The 27533-nt window shown below is 38.9% G+C and overlaps 1 protein-coding gene across 1 annotated transcript; it reads left to right on the top strand.

Annotated features, from left to right (window-relative positions):
• Nucleotides 1-13950: 13950 nt before the first annotated feature.
• On the top strand, nt 13951-25704 carry LOC131235669 (uncharacterized). Its single transcript, XM_058232951.1, has 3 exons — nt 13951-14023; nt 23737-25104; nt 25676-25704. The coding sequence occupies exons 1-3, from the start codon at nt 14002-14004 to the stop codon at nt 25702-25704; spliced, it is 1419 nt and encodes a 472-aa protein (XP_058088934.1). The 5' UTR covers nt 13951-14001.
• The last annotated feature ends 1829 nt before the right edge of the window (nt 25705-27533 follow it).

A 27533-nucleotide genomic window follows, 5' to 3' on the forward strand; every position in this document is an offset into this window, starting at 1 on the left:
AGTTTGTTGTCTATGAATTTTAGTATCTTGTTAAACTATGAAATTCAAAGGTGTATGGGACACACCTGTCGACATCAGTTCATGAGATGCACAATCATCTTATGTGAGGGGACTGACTTAGGTTATGATAAATAGTTTCCACTATCGGGAGCCAAATTAGTGTCGGTTTATACCCTGCTCTTACCTTACATAAGAGTGTGATTATGTCATGAACAAAGGATCTACGTTTGGACTTTTGGTCACTTACATTTGTGGATTGAGATCAAGTTAACAGTCTCGAAGCCCATTAGCTTAGACTATAATCGTGAGATAAATACTTAATGATGCATGAAAAATAGTTTGATTCTTATATATGAGGATGTGTAAGGGTCACATTAACAAGTCAGCTTTGGCTCTTCCTATAAGGTCTATGCAGAGGCTATTAAAAGTGGACGTAGCTGTGTACTTCTATTAAGAGCCGTTGATTCTTACACGGGCCGATAAGGGATCCACTAGTTTACCTAGAAATATGTTTATGGCCTTGATCTGGATAGATCAGGGACTTATCAAGTAGTTTTTTCGTTGGGCCCAACACTCTTAATGTTTTAATTGATTTTTTAAAAGTTTTTAACAATTAAAGTTTTTGTTTTAATCGTTAAAATTGCTTTGGTTGCACTTGATGATAACATGATGGCCTAGACCTGATTGTCTACTTTTGATTAGTATGTGATATGATTAAGGCTATACACGAATCGAGTTATCTCGATTAGCTCGCTCGACTAGACTCAAAAAAGATCAATTCGACTCGGTTTGAAACTGAGTTCGAGCTGAGTCGAGCTGATTTTTTGAGCTCGAAATTTTTTTGAATCGAGTTTAAGCTTGGCCGAATCGAACCCCAACTCGAATCGAACCGGATCAAACCAGTTCGGTGACTCAGTTACTTTGATATTGATGTTGCTCGCTACATGTTTGATGAAATGACTTAACGAAGTGGCGGTTGGTGCAAGGAAGGTATGTAGATGAAAGAAACACCCTTTTTTTTTCTTGATTTTGACCTTGCCTACAAGGTGTTAGATGAAATACCTATAAAACTGTTGCGGCTATTTTACATACAGTGAGAATTTGAGGGCTTGTTTGACCGGATCAATCCCACGGTATTAGGAGAGATGAGATCGCGATATCCTGGGATATGCATGACGAGCCAAACAGACCCGGTGAACTTGTCCCGAGATATAAGCAATCCCATGGATCTTAAAACAATCCACTGACATCACCATCATTACCTTAAAATTGATCCCATCCCTTGGTTAGACGGATTGGCAGGTAAAATCCTTGGATATGCCGGGCATGCCAAACAGACCTACTGAACTTGTCCCGGGATACAACAATCCCATGGATCTTAAACCAATCCACTGGCACCACCATCATTACCTTAAAATCCATCCCATCCCTCTTAATCCCATGGGATTCGCCCGGCCAAACAGGCTCTAGATGTGCAACTCATGTGTTTGTGAAAATGCTGCACAGGCGAACTCTGCTCGATCTCGGCTCGAACTGGCTCGAGCTGCTGACCGAACCGAGCCGAGTTCGACCTAGGGTCAGCTAGTGGCCGAGCTGGCTCGACTCGACTTGACTCATGTACACCTCTAGATATGTTTATTACAATGACAATGGAGGGATTGAATCATAAGTATATGTATGAATGAGGTAGATTGATGAGCTTCGTTCACAGTATGTTACACTAAAGTCCATAGGACACTATACACCATGCACCCCTGAAACCATAATCTGTCCTTATTTATATGATCATATCCCATAGAAGAGGAAGAGCTAACCCTAGATATTTCCACCCCATAGAACTTGTGAGTGTGAAGAAAAAGCGAGCAAGTTTGAGAGAATGGAGATCCACTCCATCCTTTATATTATCATCAACTGTGGTTCACTTGTGTGGATGGTATACGTTTTTCTTGGCACCAATCAAAGGATTAGAATTGGGCTATTTTGATTCTCTGGTAATGGAATAGATCAAGGAGAGACTCATTCATTTAGGAGATCGGTATCGATAAATCGAGATCAGAGATATCTCTTTCATGCACAATGCATGCAGGTATGATCTCCACCATATATATATATTGTAGAAATTTGATATTATTGCAAACGATGATTTCTTTGTATGGATTCCATGATCAAAATTTATTGTACTATGTTCCATTGTGCTTGTACATTATGTGTAACAATCCTAAATTTTGGTGCATTAAAAAATTCAAAATAAATATTTAAAGATTTTATTTTTAAATAAAAAATAAAAACAAATCAATAGTTGAGTTGGTAGATACATTCTTAGTTGAGAGATAGGTTTAGGGATTGATTCTTAAAAAAGGGGGATGGAAAGGTTTTGCTTAATAGAAAAAAATAGGAAAACTGTGGAAAATAAGGGAGAAGAGATTCTTGAAGTAGTAAGGCTCGATTAGGTAAGTTCTAATCGTTAGATCTTTTTAAATTTTTTTATTATGTTGTTAATTTCTTTTTGATCTATATAATGGATGGTGTGGATCATAGAGTCAATTTTAATAAAGTAATATTTTTATGATTTCATATCTGGTTAGTAATATTTTAAGAATAAATTGAATGGATGGAATCTAATTGTGTTAAGATAGATATGTATGGATCATATGATCCCTAAGGCCAAAATATACAAGGACCTTAATTTTCAAATCAATCTGACCATCGGATGAGTCACATTAGTCAGATTTGGAAGTGTTTAATAATAAAATCTTAAATTTTTGCGTAAGTGTTGGTATTACTTGGCGTAGAAGGTCGAGATGGGCCATCGGTGTATGTGTGGTTAGATCCACACCATCCATCTAATGTGTAGAGACAAAACATGGTAATACCTCAAGAATCTGGTGATCCAATCATCCGGTGGGCCACCCTGATTAATTATTTGACATTCAATTTAAGGATCTTAAAAAGAAAATTTAAATCTTAATAATTAAATTTAAATAAACATATAATTTTAATTATTTGATCATTTAGGGTTTGGCCACTTAGGATGTATATCAAAGGTTGTAAAATAACTAGATAAATAATAATGTTGTTGATATAACTGATAGAGTTTCTGAATTTAAACCAACCCATTTACCTCGTGGATTTTACACTATCAAACTCAGGTAAGTAACCCAACTTGTCTCATGATTCATTAAAATTAAAATAAATCGTCTGTGATTGTTTGATTGATTGATATACTGATTTCAATATTTTGTTATGATAATTGTACGCTAAATTCATATGTGAATATTCTGATCAAGACAACTGTGTTAAATATGAAAAATATGTATTTATATATCACCTATCATTCAATGCATTTACATAATGCATGGTCGAACTTAGGGGCCCTCTCTGGAAAAAATGTCGATTCTGGTAGAGCTTAACCAGATGCGGGCTATGTTCAAGCCTATCAAAAGATAAAAGCCTACCCAACAGGTGGATGCGGGTTGACAACCTTCAACCCAAGCAGATGGACGATCATCCTGTTTGATACATTCATACATCATTTGTATCTATATCATTATACATCCATTTTTATGTTATTTTAATTGTTATATATGATTGTGAACTGTTTTGGGTTATTTCACTAAGCCTGCCCACCTGATGAGCAACCTGGCCTAAATTTTTATCCACTTGATCTTTACGGTAGGGCCCACTGATTTGATGGTACTGATTTCCTACACAAGTGGCATGCTGGCAGGAATGCTGGTCCGGTACCACAAGTAGCGGTTCCTTGTCTATTACGGATCACTTCTCTTTGTGCCAGCAAGTAGCTTTTCCTTGTCGTTTAACCATCATAATCCAACCTAAGACTCCCGTTGCGTGAACTTTCCTTCCCGTTGCAGTGGGACCCACTTGACATGGGGCTGCCTTATCACCCTCCATGAGAATCATTCAAGAAGAATTATATATATGATCCTCGAACGAGAATATGTATGGGATCCTTAGGTCTTTCATTTAATCCAGGTGGGGACAATGGTTCAGTGGTTCAGACCGTTTCTCTCAAGGGTCCCACCATGGATGGACCATGCAACCGAAAATCTCCTAACCCTTTGACTGGTGGCCACAGATAAAGGTTAATAATGAAAATACAGCAACAGCCCACATTCATCTGAAAAAAAAATTCCAATTTCTTGGTGGGAACCTTATGATGTGGCCATTGATTCCATTCGTTGCTCGAAGTGGGATTTCACAGGTGTTGAAACTCCTGAGAGTCTACCACCGGCGGAAGAGTAAGGATCCTCCATCCGTTGCTCTTGAAAGTCACTTTAGCTAAGGCTATTTTTGAGCTTGTTACACTCATATTCCATTACTACACATTAATATTATCAGGTGGGCCTTTCTTTTTTCTTGATATGCAAATCCACAGTCGTGCGTGTACTTCGATCCAAACCGTCCAAATGGTAGACCATGCTGTGGATGGTTGTGAAAAAGAACTTTTGCTGAAAATATGATACTAATTGCCTGGCCATCAAATGGACAGTCCATTCAAAAATAGTCAACATACAAATGTGGACCACACAACAGATATTTTGGATAGATGCCCCGTCTAAAGTGGGTCCCATCATTTGGATGAGGTACAAAGATGACACGTGTATGGTGTATGTCCACATGCATATAGATTGTCACATTAGTATCAATTCTCTCTCCTTAGTGTCAAACAAGCGTGTGTCCCACCATCTAACGTAGGCCCCACCCCTTTTTCATCATTCTTTCCAACACGCATCATTACTTGACTCTGTAGGATTTATTATGATTTTGATTATTCATAAACCTTTTTTAATGGTCCTGGTTAGGACTTCTAACATGCATGCCACACAAGGTTATATATAAACGAGTAGGTATCCACTCCTAACCACTGGACCTCAAGTTACGGTCCGTTGAGTGAATAACTTCAAACCTTTCATGTGTTTGCAAAATCTAACCCATCTAGTAGGTTGACCCCACCATGAGCTGAGGATCACTTTATTAAAAAAATATGACTCATCGAACAGACCACATTTGTATTTTTCTATTTATCAATAGCTATATATTGTTTTTATGCTGTGGCCCATATGATGAGTTAATAAGGCTGATTTTTTCACCAGTTGATCCTAGTAGTAGATCAAACTTATTGGAAGGTTTGGATTTCATATATACTTGACATATTAGAAGTTATCCACTGGGTGGACCGTACCTTGTGGTCCTAGTAATTGGACTTGAGACCTAGGAATATATAAAATTATCTGAACACGTGCTTCCTTATTCCATCGAATAGCATAGGTTCTTATAATATTCAAAGCTTCCAATTTATGAATTTGGGCCCACCAACCAAGGGTCGGATTTTTAATGATGTAAGCCTTAGTGCGGGGAAAATAGGGACAGCTTAGCAAGTCTATGACGACCATTGGAGAAGACTTGGAATGGTACCACTTCTAGACTGGGGCTGCTAAGGGCACTCTACGCACGTGGGGGAATGAAACACATGTGTGGCAACTGGTCCACCTATGCATGGGACCCACCTAGGTGAAACGTCACTGTAGATGTTCATTTGTTCCCTGTTTGTGGCCCACGTGAGTTTATTTTTGGACTGATTTTTGAGAATTCGGTTTTGTAGAGAAATATTCATCTGATGAACGGTCAGATATAGTAAGAACATCACAAAGGACCCACTTCTACCCTCTATACCACCGGAGCTTAGGGTGTACCGGAACCGCCGTAATGCACCTCAGTTCAAAAAGACAAAAACCCAAAAGTCTGGTCTGTGCCCAACTGGGTCCGGTCGACTCGAAGACTACTGCATCGATACTTGACCTGATGGTATTTTATTAATTACTAATAAATGCACGTGCAATACACGTGAAAAGATGTGGGACGTGTGGAGGAATGCAAGTGAATTGCACGTGGGAAGATGTGAGATATGTGGAGCACTGCAAGTGCAGTGCACGTGGGAAGATATGGGACTTGTGTAGCAGTGCCAGTGCCACCTCTCTGGCCGTTGATGTGTAAATCAGATGCACGTATTTGTCCCATCTTCCATACATTTCAAACTATTGTAATTACCTGATTGTGGCTATTAAAATAAGAGAGGGACCCGTAACGGTAAAATATGTAACGTGACAAACTGCAGTCAACGGTCAAATATACAACAATTTTGAAAAGAATGTCATTTGTCTTATTGGCCATTGTAGGTGGACCTGCTTGATATATATCATTCTGATACGTGTCCCGTGGAGAGATGGCCTATCATTTTCCTGTTCAAGATATCTTATTATGCCACGTGTCCTATGGAAAGATAGCTCCATAGCATGTTTCTATTCTTGATATATATCATCCTACGTGTGTTGTGGAGAGATGGCTCCATTTCGTTTCTATTTTTCTATGTCTGGATTTAGAAAATAATTTTTTTTTTTAAAAATACACTGGCCCAGTTTGATAGATGATACGGGTATTTAGAAATTACTAACAACTGAAAATCATAGCACCAACTTAATTTATGTGGTTCAAATTATAGTTCCAAGTTTAGATGTGTTATGAGCCAAACAATAAGCTTATTTCAATATTTGAATATTTGCTATGTGGATCAGTTAAAAATGAAAAATGTATAAATGGTCCTATTTCAACAAACAAGTGACCATCAGTATATAAAAGGTTAGGAATTGTTTGATAATGTGAGGTTTCCACAGTTTAGTTGTTTAACATGAGTAAATGCATGCTACATGGATGTACGATTTCAAAGTGCTCCATGTATCGAGCGTCATACTTTTCTTGTTCATTGTATTGCTTCGTTTTTTAAGGTATGAGATAATATTGTGGGTGTGTGGATCAAAGAGAAGAGGTTATTGTTTTCTTCTTAAAAATAACCCTTCAATTCTCCCAGAGAAAGAAATATGTGAAAATCAGAAAGAGTATTAATATTATCTGTAGTGTGATGCAGGAGAAGGTGTGAGGAGGAAGATCACTGTCTATCTCAAGTATGCAAAATCTTAAATTCACAAAGTTATTCTTGAATTCACTATAAAAAAAGAAAATTTTGAAATAATGCTTAAGAGTTTTCAATTACATCACTTACAAAGAAAAGCAAAAACCTTAATTAGAAGTCCCAACCCAACTAAACTAGAATTTATCTGAAATAGTAAATTTTACTAAAAATAGAATATCTTAATTTAACCATGCCGGATGATTCCTAGCATGATTAGAAGTGATGCCTAAGAAGAATGCATGTACTAAACAATCTAAGACGAAGGAGATACCCCTAACTTTAAACTTATTAAAAATAATAAGGTTTTTTTTTTAATTATTATTTTAAACTACGATTTTAAATTGGAAGGAAGTGTTTTCTTATGAAACGGAGTGATGTAACCCACTTATGGGGGTCGGTTGATCTCATATGGCTTGTTATAGTAAAAATTCATAGGTCATGTGTCCTATAACGATACCTGGATTAAAAGTTATGGCTAATTTATGGTTCACACTTCGTATAATAATTTATCCATATCCGGAATGAATTTCATCAATCCGGACACGCCTAATGCCTAGTTACATCATGCCCTATGTAGGATTGGGTTCATATTTAACGGACTATGTCCACTTTTGTTTGGACTTCTTTTAATCCAATTATGCCATGAGTAAGTTTGCGGCTTACTTTACATTATAAGGCCTCTTGATATAACTTAGATAAACCTTAAGCTTTAAATTCATAACTTTCTCAAAATAATAAGTTTTTTTAAGGTAAAACTTTCTAAAAATAGTAAACAACTTTTAAATTGATTTAAACTCTTTTACATGACTTAAATAAGGATTTTAAGTTATTTGAGGATTATCCAAATCCTAAAATACTTTGAAATATAAAAAATTATAACTTACTACAAATAGTAAATTTGAATGCTGACAGGAAACTTTCCCCCGGACTGCCCACTAGGTGTCTGGGTCGGATCGTCTGATGTTGGCATGAGTCGAACGATGTGTGTGTGTGTGATATAGATATGGAGCTAGAATTTACTTAGATTTCTGATGTGACAGGATCTAAATACCTGGTAAGTCACAGAGTATACGTCTTCTATAAACCTAGAATATTGTCTCAATTGATAAGGGTAATAGCATGTGAAGGCCTAGATTTAAAGTCTATCCACATCCAATGAAACCCATAGCTAAGACCTACCTACTCGAGCCTTACAGAGGGGTTGAGAATAGATGTTATAATTTTGGGTGCTTGGTGAATGCGGATGGTAGTGTATGAAGGCCCATATCCAAATTCTATCCAGATCCAGTAGAACCCATAGCTACATACTTGAACCTTAAGGAGGGGTTGAGAAGAAAAGCTAATAATTATACTTATACCGTTCGTAACCCCTCATGCAACATGCTTGTATCCTTAGACATTGAGCCCTGGTCCTTTCGATATAATCAAATAGATTGCTGCAAGGGCACTATATTTTAAGAGCCCAAACTATGTAATTGATTAATAAATCCTCCTTTATTTGTTGCGGGTCGAGGCTCCTCCTTCTGGGGGGTGTGTACTTAGTTTATAATAACCTAGTATGGTTTTGGGTTGTGCATTATATTTCACAATACTGATAGAATGACTCGACTGAGTATATATATTTTGGAGTCGTCACTTACCGAAATAAAGGCTCTATAATCCACGGTAGGCCAAAATTCGTGGAATTTCCTTAAGATAGGGAAAACCAAAAAATTCTTGACTTGAGTGACTCCTGGTTTGATCTGCACCATGGATTTTGGGTTAATGCCTCAGTTACAAAAAAGCAAGATATTAAGTACCCTTTTACCACCTGTGTGAAACACAAGTTTTACTTTGCTAGGTTGTATGTTTTCAAAAGGGATTCAGAGAACTTCCAATAAAATACTAAGCTTTAAATGTCTAAACTATAAAAGATAAACCAAGAATGAAATGGTAACGGTAGAAAAAGACTTTTCCGATAGAAGTACAAAAAAGAAAAAGAACATAGAGTTTTCAGTTATTCTTTCAAGTCATATATTCTAATACAGAACATTCTCAAGAGAGACAACTGTAGAGTATACTTTACGTGATGTCAGAGAATAGCCTAGTATCTCAGTTGTTCAAAACAGTGGGGTTAGAATATATAAAATGAAAAAGGATAGATTGAGAATACAATGTTGGCTTTAAAGTTGAAATAGAATAGAAGAAATTGAAAGAATGAAAGAGATTACGAGAACAGAAGAGGTCAAGAGAATAAAAGGAATACTGAGCTTCCTGGATTTTGGATGCTAGAGATTAGGGTCAGAGGCGGAGTCTTCTTGGATTTTCTTTATCTCCAACCCTTTGCTAAACTTCTGTCACCAGACCTCTCCTTTTTGTGAAGGCAAAACCTTATTTTATAGGCATTTTTAGAGGGACACATGGCCAAGTTCGGTTCTCTCGAACCATAACTTCATTTGAAAAATAGGATTGTGCAAACCGAGCCCAAACTAGAGTGTAAAATGAGGCTCGTGTAAACCAAGCCCGAACTAGAGTGTAGCGAATCCTGCAACCGGTGAAAGCAACCCCGGGTATGCAATTGGCTGAGCCTCGGCCGACTATGGGGTGTCTATAAATACCCCTCTTTGGTAGAGGTTGAGATATTGGCGAATGCCAAAGCGAGTGCACACCCCACCTAGAGTAGATGAAGAGGCGCTTGGTCCCTCTGCTTGTTAAAATGTCGTGATCAAGAAAATTGCTTGGTTAAAAGCTTTACTCAGACAATTCACGAGGTTGGGAAAAATGTTGCAATATCTGATTGCAACCCTTTCACACCATTAATTGATATACGCATCGAAGAAATCTACTTAATTGGATGTTTGAGTGGTTAGAGCCCGTGAGTGTGCGCAACATTACAAGGATAACACACGCAGAATCTGAAAAAATATTTTTTTTTTTTTTTTTTTTTTTTTTTTGTGCTGCATAATCCCTTAGGATCACTTGCAAGCCTATTGTTTGCAATGGGCAATTGCCTACATGTTTTGTGGCTTCTTTTATTTCCCGCACTACAATGTAATAATTTTGCATGTGTTTAACACTAGAGTTGTCTGGATTATTCTTTAGCCATCCAAGTTCTGAATTTTGTTACTGTAATTTGTTAAAGTTCTTTTCACAAGTGGAAGCGTGATTATGCTAATTCAGGTATCAAAAAAAAGTATTCTGAATCAATCCTTTTTCCAGAATGATCGGATTGACGCTTTGAGTTCAGGCCGACCATCTTATGTCCGTGTTTTGATCTCGTAGAAAATTGTTGGGGATCAAACCAAAATCAAATTTATTGTTGCGTTGGCATCCACTAAGAAGTAAGGATAACTAATTAGTGTATAGAATGTCGGACGCATTTGATATTTTTGAAGAATTTTGAATTTTTTGATTTCTTTTGTATTGAGTAGACATACTTGCCTTCCGGTGTTCGCATGAAATTGATTCGGCCTTATGATATGGCTCGGGATAGACTCGATCCATCATACAACATCCGATAATCTTGATTATGGTCTTTGGACGGTGAGGATCATATTATAATTCAAGATAAGCAGTCCTAATTTGTCACATGGCATCCAAGTGCCTCCATCGAGATTTTTGGATGGTTAAGATTGGAGAAGTGATCGATATGTGTTCGAATCTGATCCGTCTTAGAACATTTAATGGCCTCAATTAGAGCTTTGGATGGTCAGGATAGTGGATCCATGATGAAATGGAATGTACCTAATTTTTCACCATGTGTCTAAAAGGTTTGTTTGGAAAATTTGGACTGTCGGAATTAGGGTTGATTAATGTATATGAGGATTCGATTCGTCATAAAACGTCCAAATGCCTCAATTCAGCATTGTACGGTTGAGATCAGATAATGTGTGAAATAGAACGGACTTGATTTGCCACCCGATGTACAAAAGGTCTTTTTGAAAATTTGAACAGTTGGAATCAGGATTCCCTTATTGAATGATGCGTGGAAATCAGATGAATGCAAATACATGATATGATAAAATGATGGTCATGATGTGATGCAAATGCGTGGTATGATGAAACACAATGCATAAACTGATAAAATGGAATGGATCTTATCTGTCATTTGGTGTCCCAAAAGGTTTCGAGTGGATGCAAGACCATCAAGACCAAGTATCCATTGGAAAAATAAAATAAAATCAAATATATAGAATGAAATGGAATGGATTTAATCCATCATTCGATGACCAAAGGGCACCAAGTGGATGCAGGACATTCAAGACCAGGGATCCACCGAGAAATGAAAAAATACATGAAATGAAATGCATGATGTGTGTCTGTCAAATAATGTTAGAATGCCTCTATCAGAGCATTTGACTATCAAGATTGAAAAATGTATGATCAATGTGTGGATCTAATCCGTCATACAATGTCCAAATGCCTCGATCACGGCATTGGATGGTCAAGATCAGATCTTTTTTTTTTTTTTTTTAATCAATGTGTGTATGGATTTGATCCGTTATACAATGGTCAAATGTCTCGAGCTTTGGACGGTCGAGATTGGATGTTGTGGTGATCGATGTGTGGATCTGATCCATCATACGACATCCAAATGCTTCGATCTTAAAGCTTTGGACCGTCAATATCGGATATTGTGGTGATCGATGTGTGGATTTGATCTGTCATATAACGTCCAAATGTCTCGATCTGAGCTTTGGATGGTCAAGATCAGATGATGTGTGATGAAATGAAATGCATGCACAATTGAAGTAGAATGGACCTGATATGCCATTTGACGCCCAAAGGGCTCCAATTGGATGCGAGACAGTCGAGATCAGGGATCCTGATGAAATACAATGCATGCATGAGTGATTGATATGCAATTTGATCCGTCAAAAGGCATCCAAATGCCTCGTTCAGAGCATTTAATGATCAAGATCGAAAATTGTGTAGTCGATGGATGGATCCGATCTGTCATACAATGTTCAAATGCCTCGATCAAAGTGTTGGACGGTCAAGATCAGATATTGCTTTATTGCATGTATCCAAGCGAAAATGGAATGGATAGAGGCTTACTTGGGCCGCGATGATAATTTTGATGTTTGATTTGACGCAGTGAGCTACAGCTTCCACGAGACAAGTTGCGTGATATCATTCGTCCATGTTGGGCCGGGCCTAGGTCAGCCCAGTCCACCGCGATTATAATTAGGACCAGAAGTTGGGCCAAGGCCTGGCCCATTTTGTAATTGGACCTCCGATTTGTGGTCCAAAACCTGCCCATTAATATCATAAATGGGCCTTCTCTTGTGCTTGGATTGGGCCTCAATATAAAAAATAAAATAAAAAACTGTGGACCACTGCAATGTTTGTATCATTTCACTCCGTCCATCATTCACAAACTCTCTTGTGCATGCCAAGGGCCCAAAAATCATGATGATCCATAACTCAGGAGGGCAACAACACAAGAAAACATTTGGGAGGGGACAGCCACCCTTGATTGTATTGGGGCCCACCTGAGTGTTGGAATGGATTGATTTTTAACATGTTTCTTCATCCTGGTGGGGTGCATCAAGTGAATGGATTGCATTGCATATACACAACACGGTGGGCCAGGTCTGCCCTTTTTATTAATCAGACCGACCATGGGCCTCTATTACTAGTCTGAGCCCAACCATTTCACCTTGTGACCCAAAACAAAAAAGTCCAGCCGGGCCTGTTACACCCTCAATTTTTGTAGATGTTTGCTGCCCCAAACCCAAGTGTAGTCTGATCCACTCATTAGGTGGGTGATGTAGAGACTTTCATGGCCAAGATGAACTAGAGAAGGCCTGATCAAAGGCAGAAGTGATTAGGACCATCAAAACTTTAAAACAGTCTTAAAACAGTTGTATCTCGCAAACTGGAATGAGTCTATTGACATATCATATATGATTTTGGGGAGAAGAAGTTGCTTTAGCCAACCAACCTTGCTATGTTGGGTTACCCATCCCGGATTTGCAAGATTCTATCATATCGATTGTAGAAAGTTTATTTTATTTTCGTTTTTACTATAAATATTTATAGTAAGTATTAATTGGATCATAACTTTTAATCCTTTTAAGTTTTAAGAGTAGTGCCCCACATGAAAATGGCTTAGAAAAATTGGGAGAATGATGTATTTAGGCCAAATTGGACTCTTCCTATTTTTGGCAAAAAAACCACAAAGTCTAATAGGAATATAACTGGCTATATACATTAAGTCACATTTTTAGGAAGTTTGAGTCCAAAACCTTGTCATAGGTTTGAGGTCTAAAACTTTGTCCTAGGTCTGAGTTCGCTATTTAAAGAGTTGTAATTTCCTTTTATTATTTATTTATTTATTTTTTTTTGATTTTTTTTTTTTTTAATGAGCAATCAATTCATTAAAAGTTATTTTCTATTTTCATCTCTTATAAATTCAAGAAATCCCTGTGAGGAATTCATAGAACTCCGTGAATTCGGAGTAGTCGTGAGGAAGATAGAGATCGACCTCATCACGTCCTTTCCTGCATCAGTGGGCCACCCCTATGCCAAAAGAATGGACGTGTTTAAGTAAATTCCAAATAATCACGCGGGCCGCCTGGTAAGTGAACCAGTCAGATCTCCAGTACCGTCATCTTGGCTACAAATGAACGGCTCAAATGTCCTGCACACTTGCCATGTTGGTGCATGTGCTGCATGTAAAGGCGAGAAGTAGTCGCAGCTCCTTCCTCACCGTATTCAAGGCAAAAATGTGAATGAAATATCGGCCTATGGTAGCAACTAGACATATTTGATCGTCCACTGCAACCTTTTCTAATTGAATGTGTACCATTCATTTCTCAGGCCACTGAACGTGTGGCTACAATGGTCCAATCCCCTTTATTTTTATGGATACGGTCCGTCCACGTGTAACACTTCCAAACAAACGGTCCCATCATCCCATGTGTGATGTTTCGGTCCACACAAGCTCATGCGTGCACTTACACGTACTTGTAAATATCCTCGGCTTTCTTTGATTGTAGGCAACATGATTGAACGAAGAAAGTGTAGTGATGCTCGCACAACCAAAATCAAGTAAGAAATTGTTCTTAGATGCTTACTAGGGTTTGTTTGGATTCTTAGGAGGCTTTGAAAATTAATTAAATTTTCATGGAATTTGATTTTTTTTTTTCACTGTTTGTTTGTGAAGAAAAACGTATGAAAATTGATTTTCATTTCAAAGGTTCCATAGAAGAAACACATATGTTTGGATTGATGGAAATTAAAATGTTGAGATGATACACCAACGGCAATGAAGTTGGCCTAAATTGGCAAAATCAAATTTTGAAGAGGCCCTGGCTTATATATTTAAAATTTAGATTAGACCCATTGCACATAGTTTTTCATGAAAATGTTAAAAGTTTAACTGTTAAAATTTAATCTTTAAAATTATAGAAATATAGGTTTAACGATTTTATATTCTTTTCAAAAATCATTTTATTTTCTCTAAAAATTCTAAGAAGGGAAAAATGTCACATGTGTAGAGATAATTTCATAAATGGATGTGTGGGTTGGCCTAGTTCATGTGAGGTGGGCCTGATACTTTAAAAGGACGTCGGGCCAGTACTTTAAGAGGACATTGAGTAGAGTGAAAAGACATTTTCTGGATCTGATACCATCCAATTCATGATTTGATGGTGTTGGAATATGGAGCCTAAATATCTCATCAAAAGCTAAAAGTCTATTGATGGGTTCTGCTGGGTCCCACATCCTGCACTCTCAGGATGGGACGTATACTATGCAATCTTACTGTGAGAACTTGTGAAGTGGGAGGATTTCACTGTCTATGGACTCCAGTCCACTGCACTAGCTAGTGGGTCCTACGTATGATGTGGAAAGGATCATTGGATGGCGACCCACTCTTGTTTGACGAGTTCACCCATTCTTTCTACATTATTCAGGCTTGGATTTATCCGAAGCAGTTAGCGTCTTGCGCCCCAGCCTGGACGAAATCAGTCCAGGCAGAGGCAGGGGCTTTGTGGGGCCCACTGCGATGTATGGTTTTTTTTTTTCCAGGCCTTTCATACATTTTTAAGAATTTAATGAGTATGAGCCCAAAAATAAAGTAGAACAATGGCTCAAGTGAACCATATGGTAGGATTTGGGCGCCTACCATTAAAAAGTTTTTGGGAGCCATAGAAGTTTTGCATCAAACTGATATTTTATCTTATGAATAGGTTAGATGGCAAATAAATATCATCGCGGGCTCTAGGAAGGCTTCAACTGTGGGCGTCATTATCACCATTGCTTCCTTTGGTATAATCCACTTGAGCCTTGGATATATCTCATTTTTGGGCTTATCTTCTAAATGATGTGGAAAAATGGATGAATGGTGTGTATAAAACTAAATATATCATGATGGCTGTCACAAAGCCCCTGTTTGGACTGATTTCCGTTCAGTTGGGACAGGACATGATTCCCTCGGAACTATCATGTTACCATAAGGTAAGAAAAAAGGACACTTCTATCAATAATGGTAGGAGTAAATAGGGGTCTTGGAGTTCCATAACCTAGGCTGATCAGGTTCGGGCCTTGTCGGCCTAGGTCCAATTGGGTACTGGTTCCCATTGGGATCTTTGGGCTTTAGCTATTGAGTTAGGTTTCAATCAGGTCATCATCTTTATCTAAACTTTATCCTAACTAATTAGGGTGTGCTACACGTATCCTTTTCCATCTTTCTACTCTATTTAGGGCTATAACTTAGATCACAAGTCATCGAGCTTTTTCCAACTCTCTAGCTAGGTCTTTTAGAGCCTTCTATTGTCCTTTTAGAGCTTTCAATCCATATCAACTTGTTCTTAACAAGCACAGTTCTTGGTTTCTGCTCCGAATTAAAAAACCCTAGCTCATGGTTTTTAGACTTGACAACTAGTCTTTACTGGTCAGGTGCTAGTTGAGTCCTAACTCATATATAGCATAGTTAGCAAAACTCTATTTTAAACCCTATAAAAAATAATAATAAAACTCATATATACAAAAGATAGGGAAAAAAAAACCTCATTTTTGTAGGCTAACTAAATTAAACACATTTTTAAAAGCATTTTATTAAAAAAAAAAAAAAAAAAAACTTTGGAAATGTCTCAAGTCCACCCCATTAGACTACAGGTTATGGTGCACGCACACAGAAGAACTTCCAACTTATTAAGTGCATGGGAATCCAACCTATATAATAGGCTGGCCCAGCATGAGGAACACCTCATGCAAAAATCAGTCATATCCACTCATCGAGTGGATACACTTGTATTTTGCTTCTTTTTTTTTTTTTTTTTGGGTTAGCTTGTTAGTACACACCCATGTCAGTACACACACTCCATGTATTTTGCTATTTATCAATAACTATATACTGTTTTTGATGTGTGGGCCACTTGATAAGTGGATGAGGCTTATGTTTGCACCCGGTGATCCTCATGGTAGAGCTAACTTATTGGATGGATTAAATATCATAAGCACTTTAACATGTTAGTTATCCACCGGTTGGACTACTACCTGTGGCCCAACGTAGTTGGACTTGAGAGCTTTTCAAAAACTTTTGGGGGGTGATTTAGAAAAATAGATATCGTTGGTTTGGGTTCCCACCCACTAATTGAATTTAAGTAGAAGGTGAAATTTTTAACAGAAAGAGATAAATTTAAACTGGAATTATTTTCAAGAGAGGAATAATAGAGAAAAAGAAAACCAATAAACCAATAAACACATCTCGATGTATGTCCAACTAGTTGGTGTGTGGAGCCCATCATAGTGTTTTAACGACATCTCGCCGGCCGTCTCACTGTGAAAATGGGATGCCCCAATAATCAGGTCGATCTAGCCATAAAAATGGGATGCTCTAAGTGAATGGCTACTTCTTTGGATGGGTGTTCATGGTATTTTTAATTTTATGGTATGGTCCACCTGATAGTTGGATCAACCTGAATCTTGGGGTATCCCATTTTCATGATGGGACAACCTATTCATTGGCCAGATGCTATGCGAACACCATGGTGTGACCCACACCCTAACAAGTTGTTGTCAGATGTCTTCAATCTGTCTGAAATATGGGTCTATCAATGCTATCAACAGACCATGAGATCCTTATTAAAAATGGCTTCCATCCCATCAACAAGCTTCAATGTTGTCGATCCCGTCGAAGCTCCTATTGACAAAATTGTAATACGCTATAAGCGGGTGTAATCAAGATTAGGGTAGGCTAAGACGTTCTTATGGTGTTCTGGATAAAAGGTAGGGTTTTACAAAGGGATTTTGATCATTTTTGGGATTAGTAAGTTCATCAATCTCTTGTAATTCGTATTTCATACTGGATTCGTTATTGCTTTGAGTTGTAATTTTTCCCATAATGGTTTTTTCACATAAATTCGTGTGTTCTCTGTGGTGTTTGTTTGTGTTTATATTTCTCTCATTTGATTTGAATTTGAAATTTTGCTTCGGCAATTCCCTAATAGTTATATGGGGGTATTTTTTTTATTTTAATGAAAGTTTTTTTTTTTTTTTTTATAAATATTTTTTAACAAACATACTCACCTTTCCGCCACACACTTATGCACTCACACCCCCACCCCACTCACTCGCACCAAGGGGACGTCAAACCCGTGACCTCATGTTGAAACTCCAAAGGGTCTACCACTTGCATACACATATAGATTAATTTATATAGCCATTTGCTCCTTTCATTTTTTAAGTTCTAAAAGTGTAACCCTGAACTTTTCATTTACTGAATTTTCGACAATCCTTTTGATCACGGAGATTGAATAAAGATGAACACTGTCCTCACCTTTATCTTGGCACATGCCATTTTTTGTATGGCCAGTAACGCTGTTAACGAGATAGGTTCATGCTAGCCGAGGTCAGTCCAAGCCTGGCCTGCAAAGTAAAATCTAAGCAGGAGTCTCACTCAAGCTTAGAAACAGGTTGATGCAATAAAGAAAATAAGCACACACAAAACACAATAAATCCATATGGTTAGGCGTTGTGCTTACTCTACGGACGAGTTCTTGATGGAATCACTCTCTTCTAAAAACAGATCACAACCCTAATGATTTTTATCACCAAAAAATTAAAAGAGTTTCCTTTGTGTAACTCTAATTTAATTTCTATATGGAATTATTTATACCTCGTATATGGAAATACCCAAATTACTCTATTCAATTAAGTCAGGTATTCAAATAGGGTCTTGTACAGTTCAGGTTAGGGGCACTTGCCCGGGTTGAATGCACCTTAGATCCCACGTAAGGGGCAACCCCCTCCTCTCCCATTGGAGCTTTACGCACAACTTCCTTGTACGATTCTGCAAAATACAAGACATCTATCACAACATTGAAGCACATAGGCTTGAGCTTGGCATGTGATGATTATGCATGGCCTGAGTCCGAGTTTAGCTTGAGCTCGATTACAACTACCTGCCTTTGTGCAACATCTAGACCGTTCCTTTAGTGTACCCAATCATGCATGATATTGATAAAAAATGCCCTTGAAGCCATAAATGAGTCAACCAGGCCAACTATCATAGATGTATCTCTAGTCGTGCCTGAAATGGGCTTCAATTTTAGGCCTGTCCAGCCCTTGGGCCTAGTATTTAAGCCCAAGCCCGTCCTGGAAGCTCGACAGGCCAGCCTGTCCATCAACAGCCCTTGTGGAATTGAACCTCATTACTTCAGACAAGTACAAGTCGACATATCTGACTCACATCCAAGTGCTACAAGATAACATTAGGGCTGTCAAAAGGCTTGGACCAGTTCACGCTAACGTCCGTCCAAGCCCGGCCTGTACAGTTAATCCAAGGCCTGGCCCATAACGGGCTAAAACAAATAGGACTGAACCCAAGTCCAGCTGGTCACTCACTTTTGTGCAAGATCCTGACTGTTCATCAGGTGTGCCCCGTCATACATGATATATAACAAAAATGACCTTGAAAACCCAGATGGGCCAGGCCCATTGACAGAGCCCAACTAATGAAGTCTTCAATTTTAGGCTTCATCCAGCCTTCTGGCTTATGATTATAGGCCAAACCTGGTCCGACTTGGTGCAGGTGGGCCGCAATGTATGGTGCGGTGTGGTGTGATGAGAGCACCCATAATAAGGCAATTATATTAAACCACAAGATGTTATTTTGTAGAAACTATAGTTTGTTTATTTCACTAAGAATAATGAAAATAAAAATAAAAGTGATACAAGAGAGATTTGTAGATATATTAAAAGATAAACAATATCCTAATTTAATAAAATTATTATATTCTAATAAAGCATAAATTGTAAAGGAAGAAAAGCAAGAGGGTGACTTATGGACGATACCTTCCCCTAGGAGCTGAGATAGAAGTCTCCGTCCAAAATCCTTCACATCATGTTCAGATGCAACATTGTAGAATCAGCTCAATCAACACATGTGGTCCACCTAATGAAAAGATTCTTCCAATTTTTTTATTTTTATTTTTATCTAGATTGACTTCATGGTATGGTCCATTATGTCCGTTGTGGATCTTCTGTTGAAGTGACACATAAGCAGAAAATAAAAATACTGTATGCTTAAGTTTGAATAAAATGTTTATGTATATGAACGTTTTTCCATGTAAAAAAACTAGTTCTCTTTTGTACCCAACCTCATTTTTTCTATATGAATTGTCCTAGTTGGCTCAGGCAAGATAAAAAATCATGAGTCTTAAGACATTGGACCGAATTCTCCTCTTGTTGGGGTCAACTTGGGTTTGGGTAAACATGAACCTGATTGACCTGAGTTCAAGTTGGGTTGGATCAGGTTCCTCAGGTTGGGTTCAGGTTGTAAAATGCCTCTTTTTTTCAATAAATGAGGAATACTATTAACAAGGCTGGGCTGGACGTTGAACAAATTCTGGTCACTTTACATTAGGTTGAGAGTAGTCACATGTATTTGGGTTGGGTTGGGTTGGGTTGGGTTGGGTTGGGCAGTAGGTTGGGCTCAGATTGACCCTCAACCTACCCAAGTTGGACCCCTACTAACTCTTTCTCAATCTTTCATGTCAAGTCAGGACCTAAGGATCACATGTAAAGTGTTTTCGCTGGTTAGATAGACTTGGATGTAATTTCGTCAATGTGTTATGTCTACACCATCTATCTATTTTGCAATATCGTTTTAGAAAGTATTCCCAAAAATGATGAAGATTCAACACTTCTGTGAACCTCAAAAAGTTTTCAATGGCAGGCGTTCAATCCCCACTGCTAGTTGCATGTGGTATGTCCATTTCGGCTTTGAATCTACCTCATTTTTTGTCTCATTTTATAAAATCATCATGCAAGATGGATAAATGGTGTGAGGTCATGACAAAACCACACCAGGTTAACACACCTCCCACGTATGCCATACGGTGATTCCAAAGGGCTACAGTGATTGGACAGTTGACAATATTCAATAAACAATAAGATGTAATAATGTGAGTTTTAAACCACATTATTGTGGTAGTCCATGAACCAAACAGGCGTAGAAGACAAGCTAAGGAAACAAAGATAAGCCAGCATGCATGTGCTCTGCATCTCTCTACTCCTTCAAGAAAAGAAATTCTAATCATGACAGTGCAGGGGGTTGGGTTTGGGTCGAGTCCTATAGTACCTGAAGTCGGGCTGAACAAATTTTTGTCCTGCAAGATCCAGGCCTTGTTCTTGAAGACCAAGATCAGGGTACAATCCAACTATCAAGTACCCTAGATGGGATATGGTAGGAAACTTACACTAAACTGATGAATTTTATATTTACCTGAATGTGGACCATTGAAAGTATTTAAAGCACACATATATTTACATGTTGGTTCTATGGTCAAACACATGACTATTTCTATATTCCTCTTTGTAATGATCTGTTACAATTATCCTATCAAGAAGATTGGTGGGGCATGGTCCACCCACCATGGAATCACAGACCGGCTGACTGGATGATGGATGCATTGCCTATAAATTGCAAAGCCTTATTGGAAAGAAAGAAAAGAAAAGAAAAGAAAAAAAAGGATTGTTCTTTGGATGATCTATCTCCTGTCTGGCACTACATGGTTACACAACAAGAACTCCTAGTCATTCTATAATAAATTATTTATATGCGCCGAAATTGTCTAACATGACAGAAAAATCCTAATTCGTTGGTCGTTTCCATGTGTATTATATTTCAATATTGTAAACTCCAAAGCAAAACCTGGGGTGGTGAAAGAAAGACAAAGTAGAAGTTATTACCAAGAAATTTGAAGAAAGAGAATATGAAAATCTCTCTCTCTCTCTCTCTCTCTCTCTCTCTCTCTCTCTCTGCGCGATTATAAGTATAGGGTGGGTAAGGCTCTGCTCATTCAGCTTAACTGAATACAAAGGAATAGATGGGAACTGAGGGTTGTATGCTTTTGTGCATTTTCCTACTTTCCGTTCTTCTCATCCCAGCTGACATATCAGCTCAGATAACGCGCCCAAATACCTATACTGGTGAGTATCATGTTGCATGAGCATTTTCATTAGCCTGTTATGCGATTTCATATTTCATTAACAGTCCCTTCACATGCGGCATGTGTGCATCGACCCATCTTAATGATAGATCGGCCATGCCGAAAGAAAGAAGTGATCAGATGATCCTAATTACCGGAACCTTGCTATGTTTTCGGCATAGACAAGGACCACCCTATCCTTCTTCTATCCATCCATTTATAGGCTGGGACCTAGATCCATCCCATCGTCAACACTTTTGGGCTATGGTCTATGCATGGTCATCCACCATATCAACGATCTGGTGTCTATGCGCATGTTAACCTTGTAGAGAGCTTGATTAATGTTTTTATGTTCAACGTAGTCATGATAGCATTTCTATAATATGATTTCGGGATTTTGACCAAAGTAACCTCGTGGTATATCCAAACGCCTCAAAAATTGGGATCTTAAAAAAAAAATGCCGTACGGTTCCCTAATGCCTTTTTGAGAAAAGTTGGGACCAAATTGCCCTGCTTGGAGCCTGGTGCCCACGCGTACTTTCATCTTATTCTTTAATTTGTTGTTTTCGCGTGACTCTTCTTTTTTCTTTTCAAGCATGTCTTTCGGGGACCATCATCAAATCATCCGACTACATTTTCTATCATACGGTCATCGTCATAAACTTTTCTATACGTATGGGCACCATTAACTTATATGGCCCTAAAAACGGGTGTTGTTTTTGCTCCGACGACTATATTTTCTGGAGATGAAAGCCACCCATAAGTGAAAGACATTTATTTTGAGTAGTTTTTTTTTTTTTTTTTTTTTTGGCATAATAATATTTTCTTATAAATAAAAGCCACTTTTGATTATGGATAAAGAGGGATGGTCGTAATTTGTTGTCATAGGGAGAAGTGATTGTTGAAAATGATTTGAGGTGGAGATGGATGGTTGTGGTTATAATGTGGAAGACAATGAATCAGATAGAATTTAAATTTTATAATGTATTGCTTGGGAAGCCAATAAACATATATCATTTGTTAAGGGTCAAGTTTATCATATATTAAAGATTTGGGTTGTGATTGTCATGTGTTAACGGTCTGCGTCGTGGTTGTTATGTGTTAAGGGTCATGGTTGTCAGGGTCTAGGTCATAGTTGTCATGTATTAAAGATCGAGGTTGTCATGCGTTAAGTGTCTAAGTCGAGGTTGTCATGTATGCGTCTAGGTTGTGGTTGTCATGTGTTAAGGGTCTAAGTTATCATGTGTTAAGGGTTGTGAGGCCCACTTTGGGATATGTGTTGAATCCACTTTGTCCATTGGATTCAAAATTCAATTTAACGTCATGGACCAAAGAATAGGTTACATCAAAAAATTCTACGACTCTTAAGAAGTTTTCAATGGTAGGTTTTCAATCTCATTGATTTCTATGGTGTGGTCCATTTGATCCTTTAATATGCCTCATTTTCTGGCTCATGCCCTAAAATGATCTTTCAAAATGGATGGACAGCGTAGATAAAATACATACATCATAGTGAGCCCCACAAGACCATTCCTCTCTAGCTAGGTCTTGTAAACAGTTATGCATCACTTCTCCTCATGTTGACTTGGATTTCGAGCAAAAACCTTTTGCAGGAAGTTTCCACCACTGAAAGCTACATTGGGCCCACCATGATGTTTCTGGGAAACCCACTCCATCCATCCATTTTAGAAGATCATGTTAAGACATGAGATCAAGAATTAGACTGATATGAAAGTCAAGTGGGCCACACGACTGGAAACAATAAAAAAGGGTTACTAACTATTCAAACCTTTCTAGGCTCTACTGTAATGTTTATATACAATTCAAATGGTTTATAAAATGGCTCAAATGTCATAAAGTCCTTACCACATAGATGAACTGAAAGAATAAAAATATTAGTCTAATCCAAAGCTTCTGCAACCCCATGAATATTTCAACTATGGGTGTACAATATCCATTGTTTTCTATTGCGTGGCCCACTTAGCTTTGGATCTACCTCATTTTTGGGCTCACGTCATAAAATAATTTGGCAAGACATGTGAATGGTGTGGATTTGTTACAAATACCATAGTCGGTCCCATAGTGTTTACGCCATTCGAATCCCTCCCACCATTGTATTGGGCTCAATGCAAAAGTAGTCGGGGGCAATTTCGTTCTAAAATTTTTTAAAACGTTGTCGGGGCTATTGTTATTTATTTATTATTATTATTATTTTTTTAAGTTTCCAGTTTTGGGATGTTTGGCATTACCACAAGGCTACTTTGGTCAAAATCCCTATGAGTACCGAGTAATTGAATTTTTATATTTCCAATATTGTTGTTGCAGAGAAATACTTTAGTCCTAGATATACCTCAAGAAATCCCTACCCTCAAAGGGCCCAACCCTACGAGCATGTAGATGCAAGGAATGACAATAGGGACCTAAGAAGACCTGACCCTCGATCGGTCAAACTTGACCAGAATGGCAACAGGGACTTGAGAACACCTAACTCTCGATCGTTCAAACCCTACCAGAATGGCAATAGGGATACAAGATTACCTGACTCCCGATGGGTCGAACCCGGGACCCAAGACTACCTGAGCCTCGATCAGTCAAACCCAACCAGAATGGCAACAAGGACCCAAGACTACTTGAACCTTGATCGGTCAAACCCGACGAAAATGGCAGCAAGGACCCAAGACTACTTCAACCTTGATCGGTCAAACCCGACGAAAATGGCAGCAAGGACCCAAGACTACTTAAGCCTCGATCAGTTGAACCCAACCAGAATGGCAGGAGGAACCCGAGATTACCCGACCTTCAATCGGTCAAACCCGACCAGAATGGTTGCGGGGACCCGAGACTATCCAGCCATCGATCGATCAAACCCGACAAGGATGGTAGCAGGGACCCAAGACTACCTGGCCCTCGATCGGTCAAACCCGACCAAAATGGCTGCAAGGACCCGAGATTACCCGACCCTCGATCGGTCAAACCCGACCATAATGGCTACAAGGATCCGAGACTACCCAATGCTCGATCGGTCAAACCCGACCACAATGGCTACAAGGACCCGAGACTACCCAACCCTCGATCGGTCATATCCGACCAAAATGGCTGCAAAGATCCAAGACTACCCGACCCTTGACCAGTCAAACCCCACCAGAATGACATCAAGCACCCAAGACTACTTGACCAGAATGGTAGTGAGGACCTACCCGACCGTCGATCAGTCAAACCCGAATAGAATGACAGTAAGGACCCGTGTCTACCCGACCGTCGATCGGTCAAACCCGACCAGCATGGCACCAAGGATCCAAGACTACCCAACCCTTGATCAGTCAAACCCAACCAAAATGGTAGGAGGGACCCAAGACTACCCAACACTTTATCAACCAAACCCGACCAGAATGGTAGCAAGGACCCGAGACTACCTGACCCTCGATCAGTCGAACCCGACCAGAATGGCAACAGGGAACCGTGACCACCTTATCCTGGATCGATCAACCGCGGACAGAATGGCGACAAGGACTCAAGAATACCTCACCATTGATTGGTCAAACCCTACCAGAATGGTGGATAGAAGCCAAGACTACCTAGCTCTCTATCAGTCGAACCCGACCAGAATTGCAGCGGGGACGCAAGACTATATGACCCTCGATCGGTCAAAACCAATGCAGCGCATGCCGAATCCATCCGCACAGGAGGTTACCTGTAAAGACCGACTTGCGATCATTATAAATTTACATGTATAACCAAATGCTTATAGAGAGGTTCTTGTCACCAACCGGTTGGACCCCTAATTTATGGTCCAACCAGAGGAATAATTTCCATCCAATCATATGTATGTGTCATGATGCCCATCTAAAACGTTGCCCTCATTATGAAAATCACCTATCATGTGGGCCATACCAGTATCTTCAATGTAGTAACGGCTACCCATTGTTTTCATTGCTGTGGCCCATCCACTGAGGGAATTCAGCTGAATTTTTCAGTAGGTGTTTCTCATGGAGGGGCCAACGGGTTTGACGGGCTGGATCTCACACAAAAATGACAGGTTGGGAGTTATCTGGTGGTTGGATTTTTAACTTAATCTTCCAACCGGTTGTGCATAAGCATTTCTCGTAGTTACGTATATAAGCTTGTTTTATATTAGCATGGGCTACTGGTATGAAGCTTAAGTTCTATGTTGTTTGAGCCCTATAAAATGGTTATGTATCCAAGAATAAAGTTGTATTGAATCTCTTACATGTTAGGCTTTCAATTTGCTTCTTCTCTTTTTTAGCACTCAATGAAGGAGACATTCTTATTTAGAATTAAAATCAGATATTTTTATGCAATGCCACCCGTTTTGCGGCCTAATCAGACAGAAGTGGTGGGTGGACAGATATTAGACCATTGAAAATATGTGGATTATGTATGACCGTTCCAAGATGGTGGACAGCAATTTAGACTGTTCAAGACAAGAGAAACAGTGATCTGAACCATCCCAAGATGGTAGGCAGCAATATGGATTGATTCTTCGATAATATAGGCAAAGACATAACCAATTCTTAGAGGTATTTTAGTCCATTTTTAAAATGGCTAATAGTTCAGGACTTGGATCTGATTGCAAGTGGTAAAATAGAAAATAAAGGGACTCCTTGAAATGGGTGGATAAAAAATTAAAGACGTAAAAAGAGTTGCCAAACCCTGGGTCAAGCCCAACAGGTTCAGATGCGCTAGGGCAGTCGGGCCCGTTGTCCTGTTGGATGGTTAAGATCATCTGATCAAGCTCATTATCGTCCCATTGGATGGATTCTCTCCTGTTTGAGACAAGGCTTTGACCAAGTACTCACATGACTGTGCAACTGTAGAGTTTTTTTCTCCGTTCAAGTAAGGTGAAATAACTCGTAATAGACCATCGTATATTGGGACAACTGGCCCTATTGGGGTCATGGGAACCATATAGTTGAATAGAGTTATTGAAGGAAAAAATTGCCCTTATTGGGAGAGAACTTGTGTCACACCCCAATTCAAAAAATGAACTCACAAAATTTATGAGCTCTGGATCTAGCACACTACAAGAAAATTGTCATTTACCGGCGGTCAAAACCGCCGGCAAAGTCCAGAAAACCGCTGGCAAATATTTTGCCCGCAGTTACCTAACAGCCGGTAAAGCCTCAGTCGGTAAAGGCTTTACCGGCGGTCAGGACCTTTCCTGACAATTGTGCTGGACGCCGCTAAATCGTCAGCTTTTTATTGAAATGCTATCAATAGCTACGGTTATAGTCCGTAGTAAAACCGTAGCTATAGATTTAAAAACATATGGCTACGAATTAAATCGGTTGCTATAGAACTCATGGCTACTGATAACCCGTAGCCATAGAGCAAATCTTTTTCTTCAGCAAGACAAAAAAAAGCAGAGAGAGAGAGGAAAAGAAAAGGTGACACTCATTTATCTTAGTTTTTTTTTTTCTTTTTATGCTGCGAATGTTATCATCCTTGCTCAGGCCTTCTCTTTCACTGGAGATGTTATCAAATGATGCAATGTGGTCGCTTGGACAACTATGCTTGGACCTGAATCCTGGGAGCAGATCAAACCGGTGTGCTTGAGGCTGAAATTCCTCTCATTGCCCTTGTGTAGAAAACGTCGCAGTGGCCAAGGAAGGACCACCACCAGGCACAATGAATAAGGCTGGTCATGGGCCCAATGAGCATTGAATCCGTTGAAGCCTAGCAAATCTGTCTGACCTGCAACCCACAAAATGAGAGAAGACCATAAATGAAAGGACTAAGAAAGGGAAATGGAAATCATTTAATATATTGAAATGAATAATCATATAAATGAATAATCATATTGAAAGGACTAAGACCATCCCGCACTTGAAGGGAACAAGAGAAATCCTCACAAGATATAGCAATGAAAGAAACTCTTCAGCTTCAACATCCGTAGATTTCTGCAAAATGGAGGAAGTCACATCCCTTGGGACCCTTCAAGCACAAAACATCCATTCACAGTGATATCCAAATCCACCACCTTGCAGGCCAAATTGGGGAACTGAACTTACAGCTTACACTCCCCTAACCAGAAATCCTTCAAAAACTGAGCCCTCATCCCATTCCCCACCCAAAAACCAAACGCTCATCCCGTTCCAAATAAC

Source organism: Magnolia sinica, chromosome 19, assembly GCF_029962835.1.
Source record: "Magnolia sinica isolate HGM2019 chromosome 19, MsV1, whole genome shotgun sequence".
Classification (NCBI taxonomy): domain Eukaryota; kingdom Viridiplantae; phylum Streptophyta; class Magnoliopsida; order Magnoliales; family Magnoliaceae; genus Magnolia; species Magnolia sinica.

Excerpts from the sequence above, each read along its gene's own strand:
- LOC131235669 (XM_058232951.1), top strand. The coding sequence starts at position 14,002 with ATGCTCGCACAACCAAAATCAA. Across the intron at positions 14,024-23,736 it reads GCTCGCACAACCAAAATCAA|AGAAATACTTTAGTCCTAGA; the intron begins GTAAGAAATTGT and ends TTGTTGTTGCAG. Across the intron at positions 25,105-25,675 it reads ATCCGCACAGGAGGTTACCT|CACTCAATGAAGGAGACATT; the intron begins GTAAAGACCGAC and ends TCTCTTTTTTAG.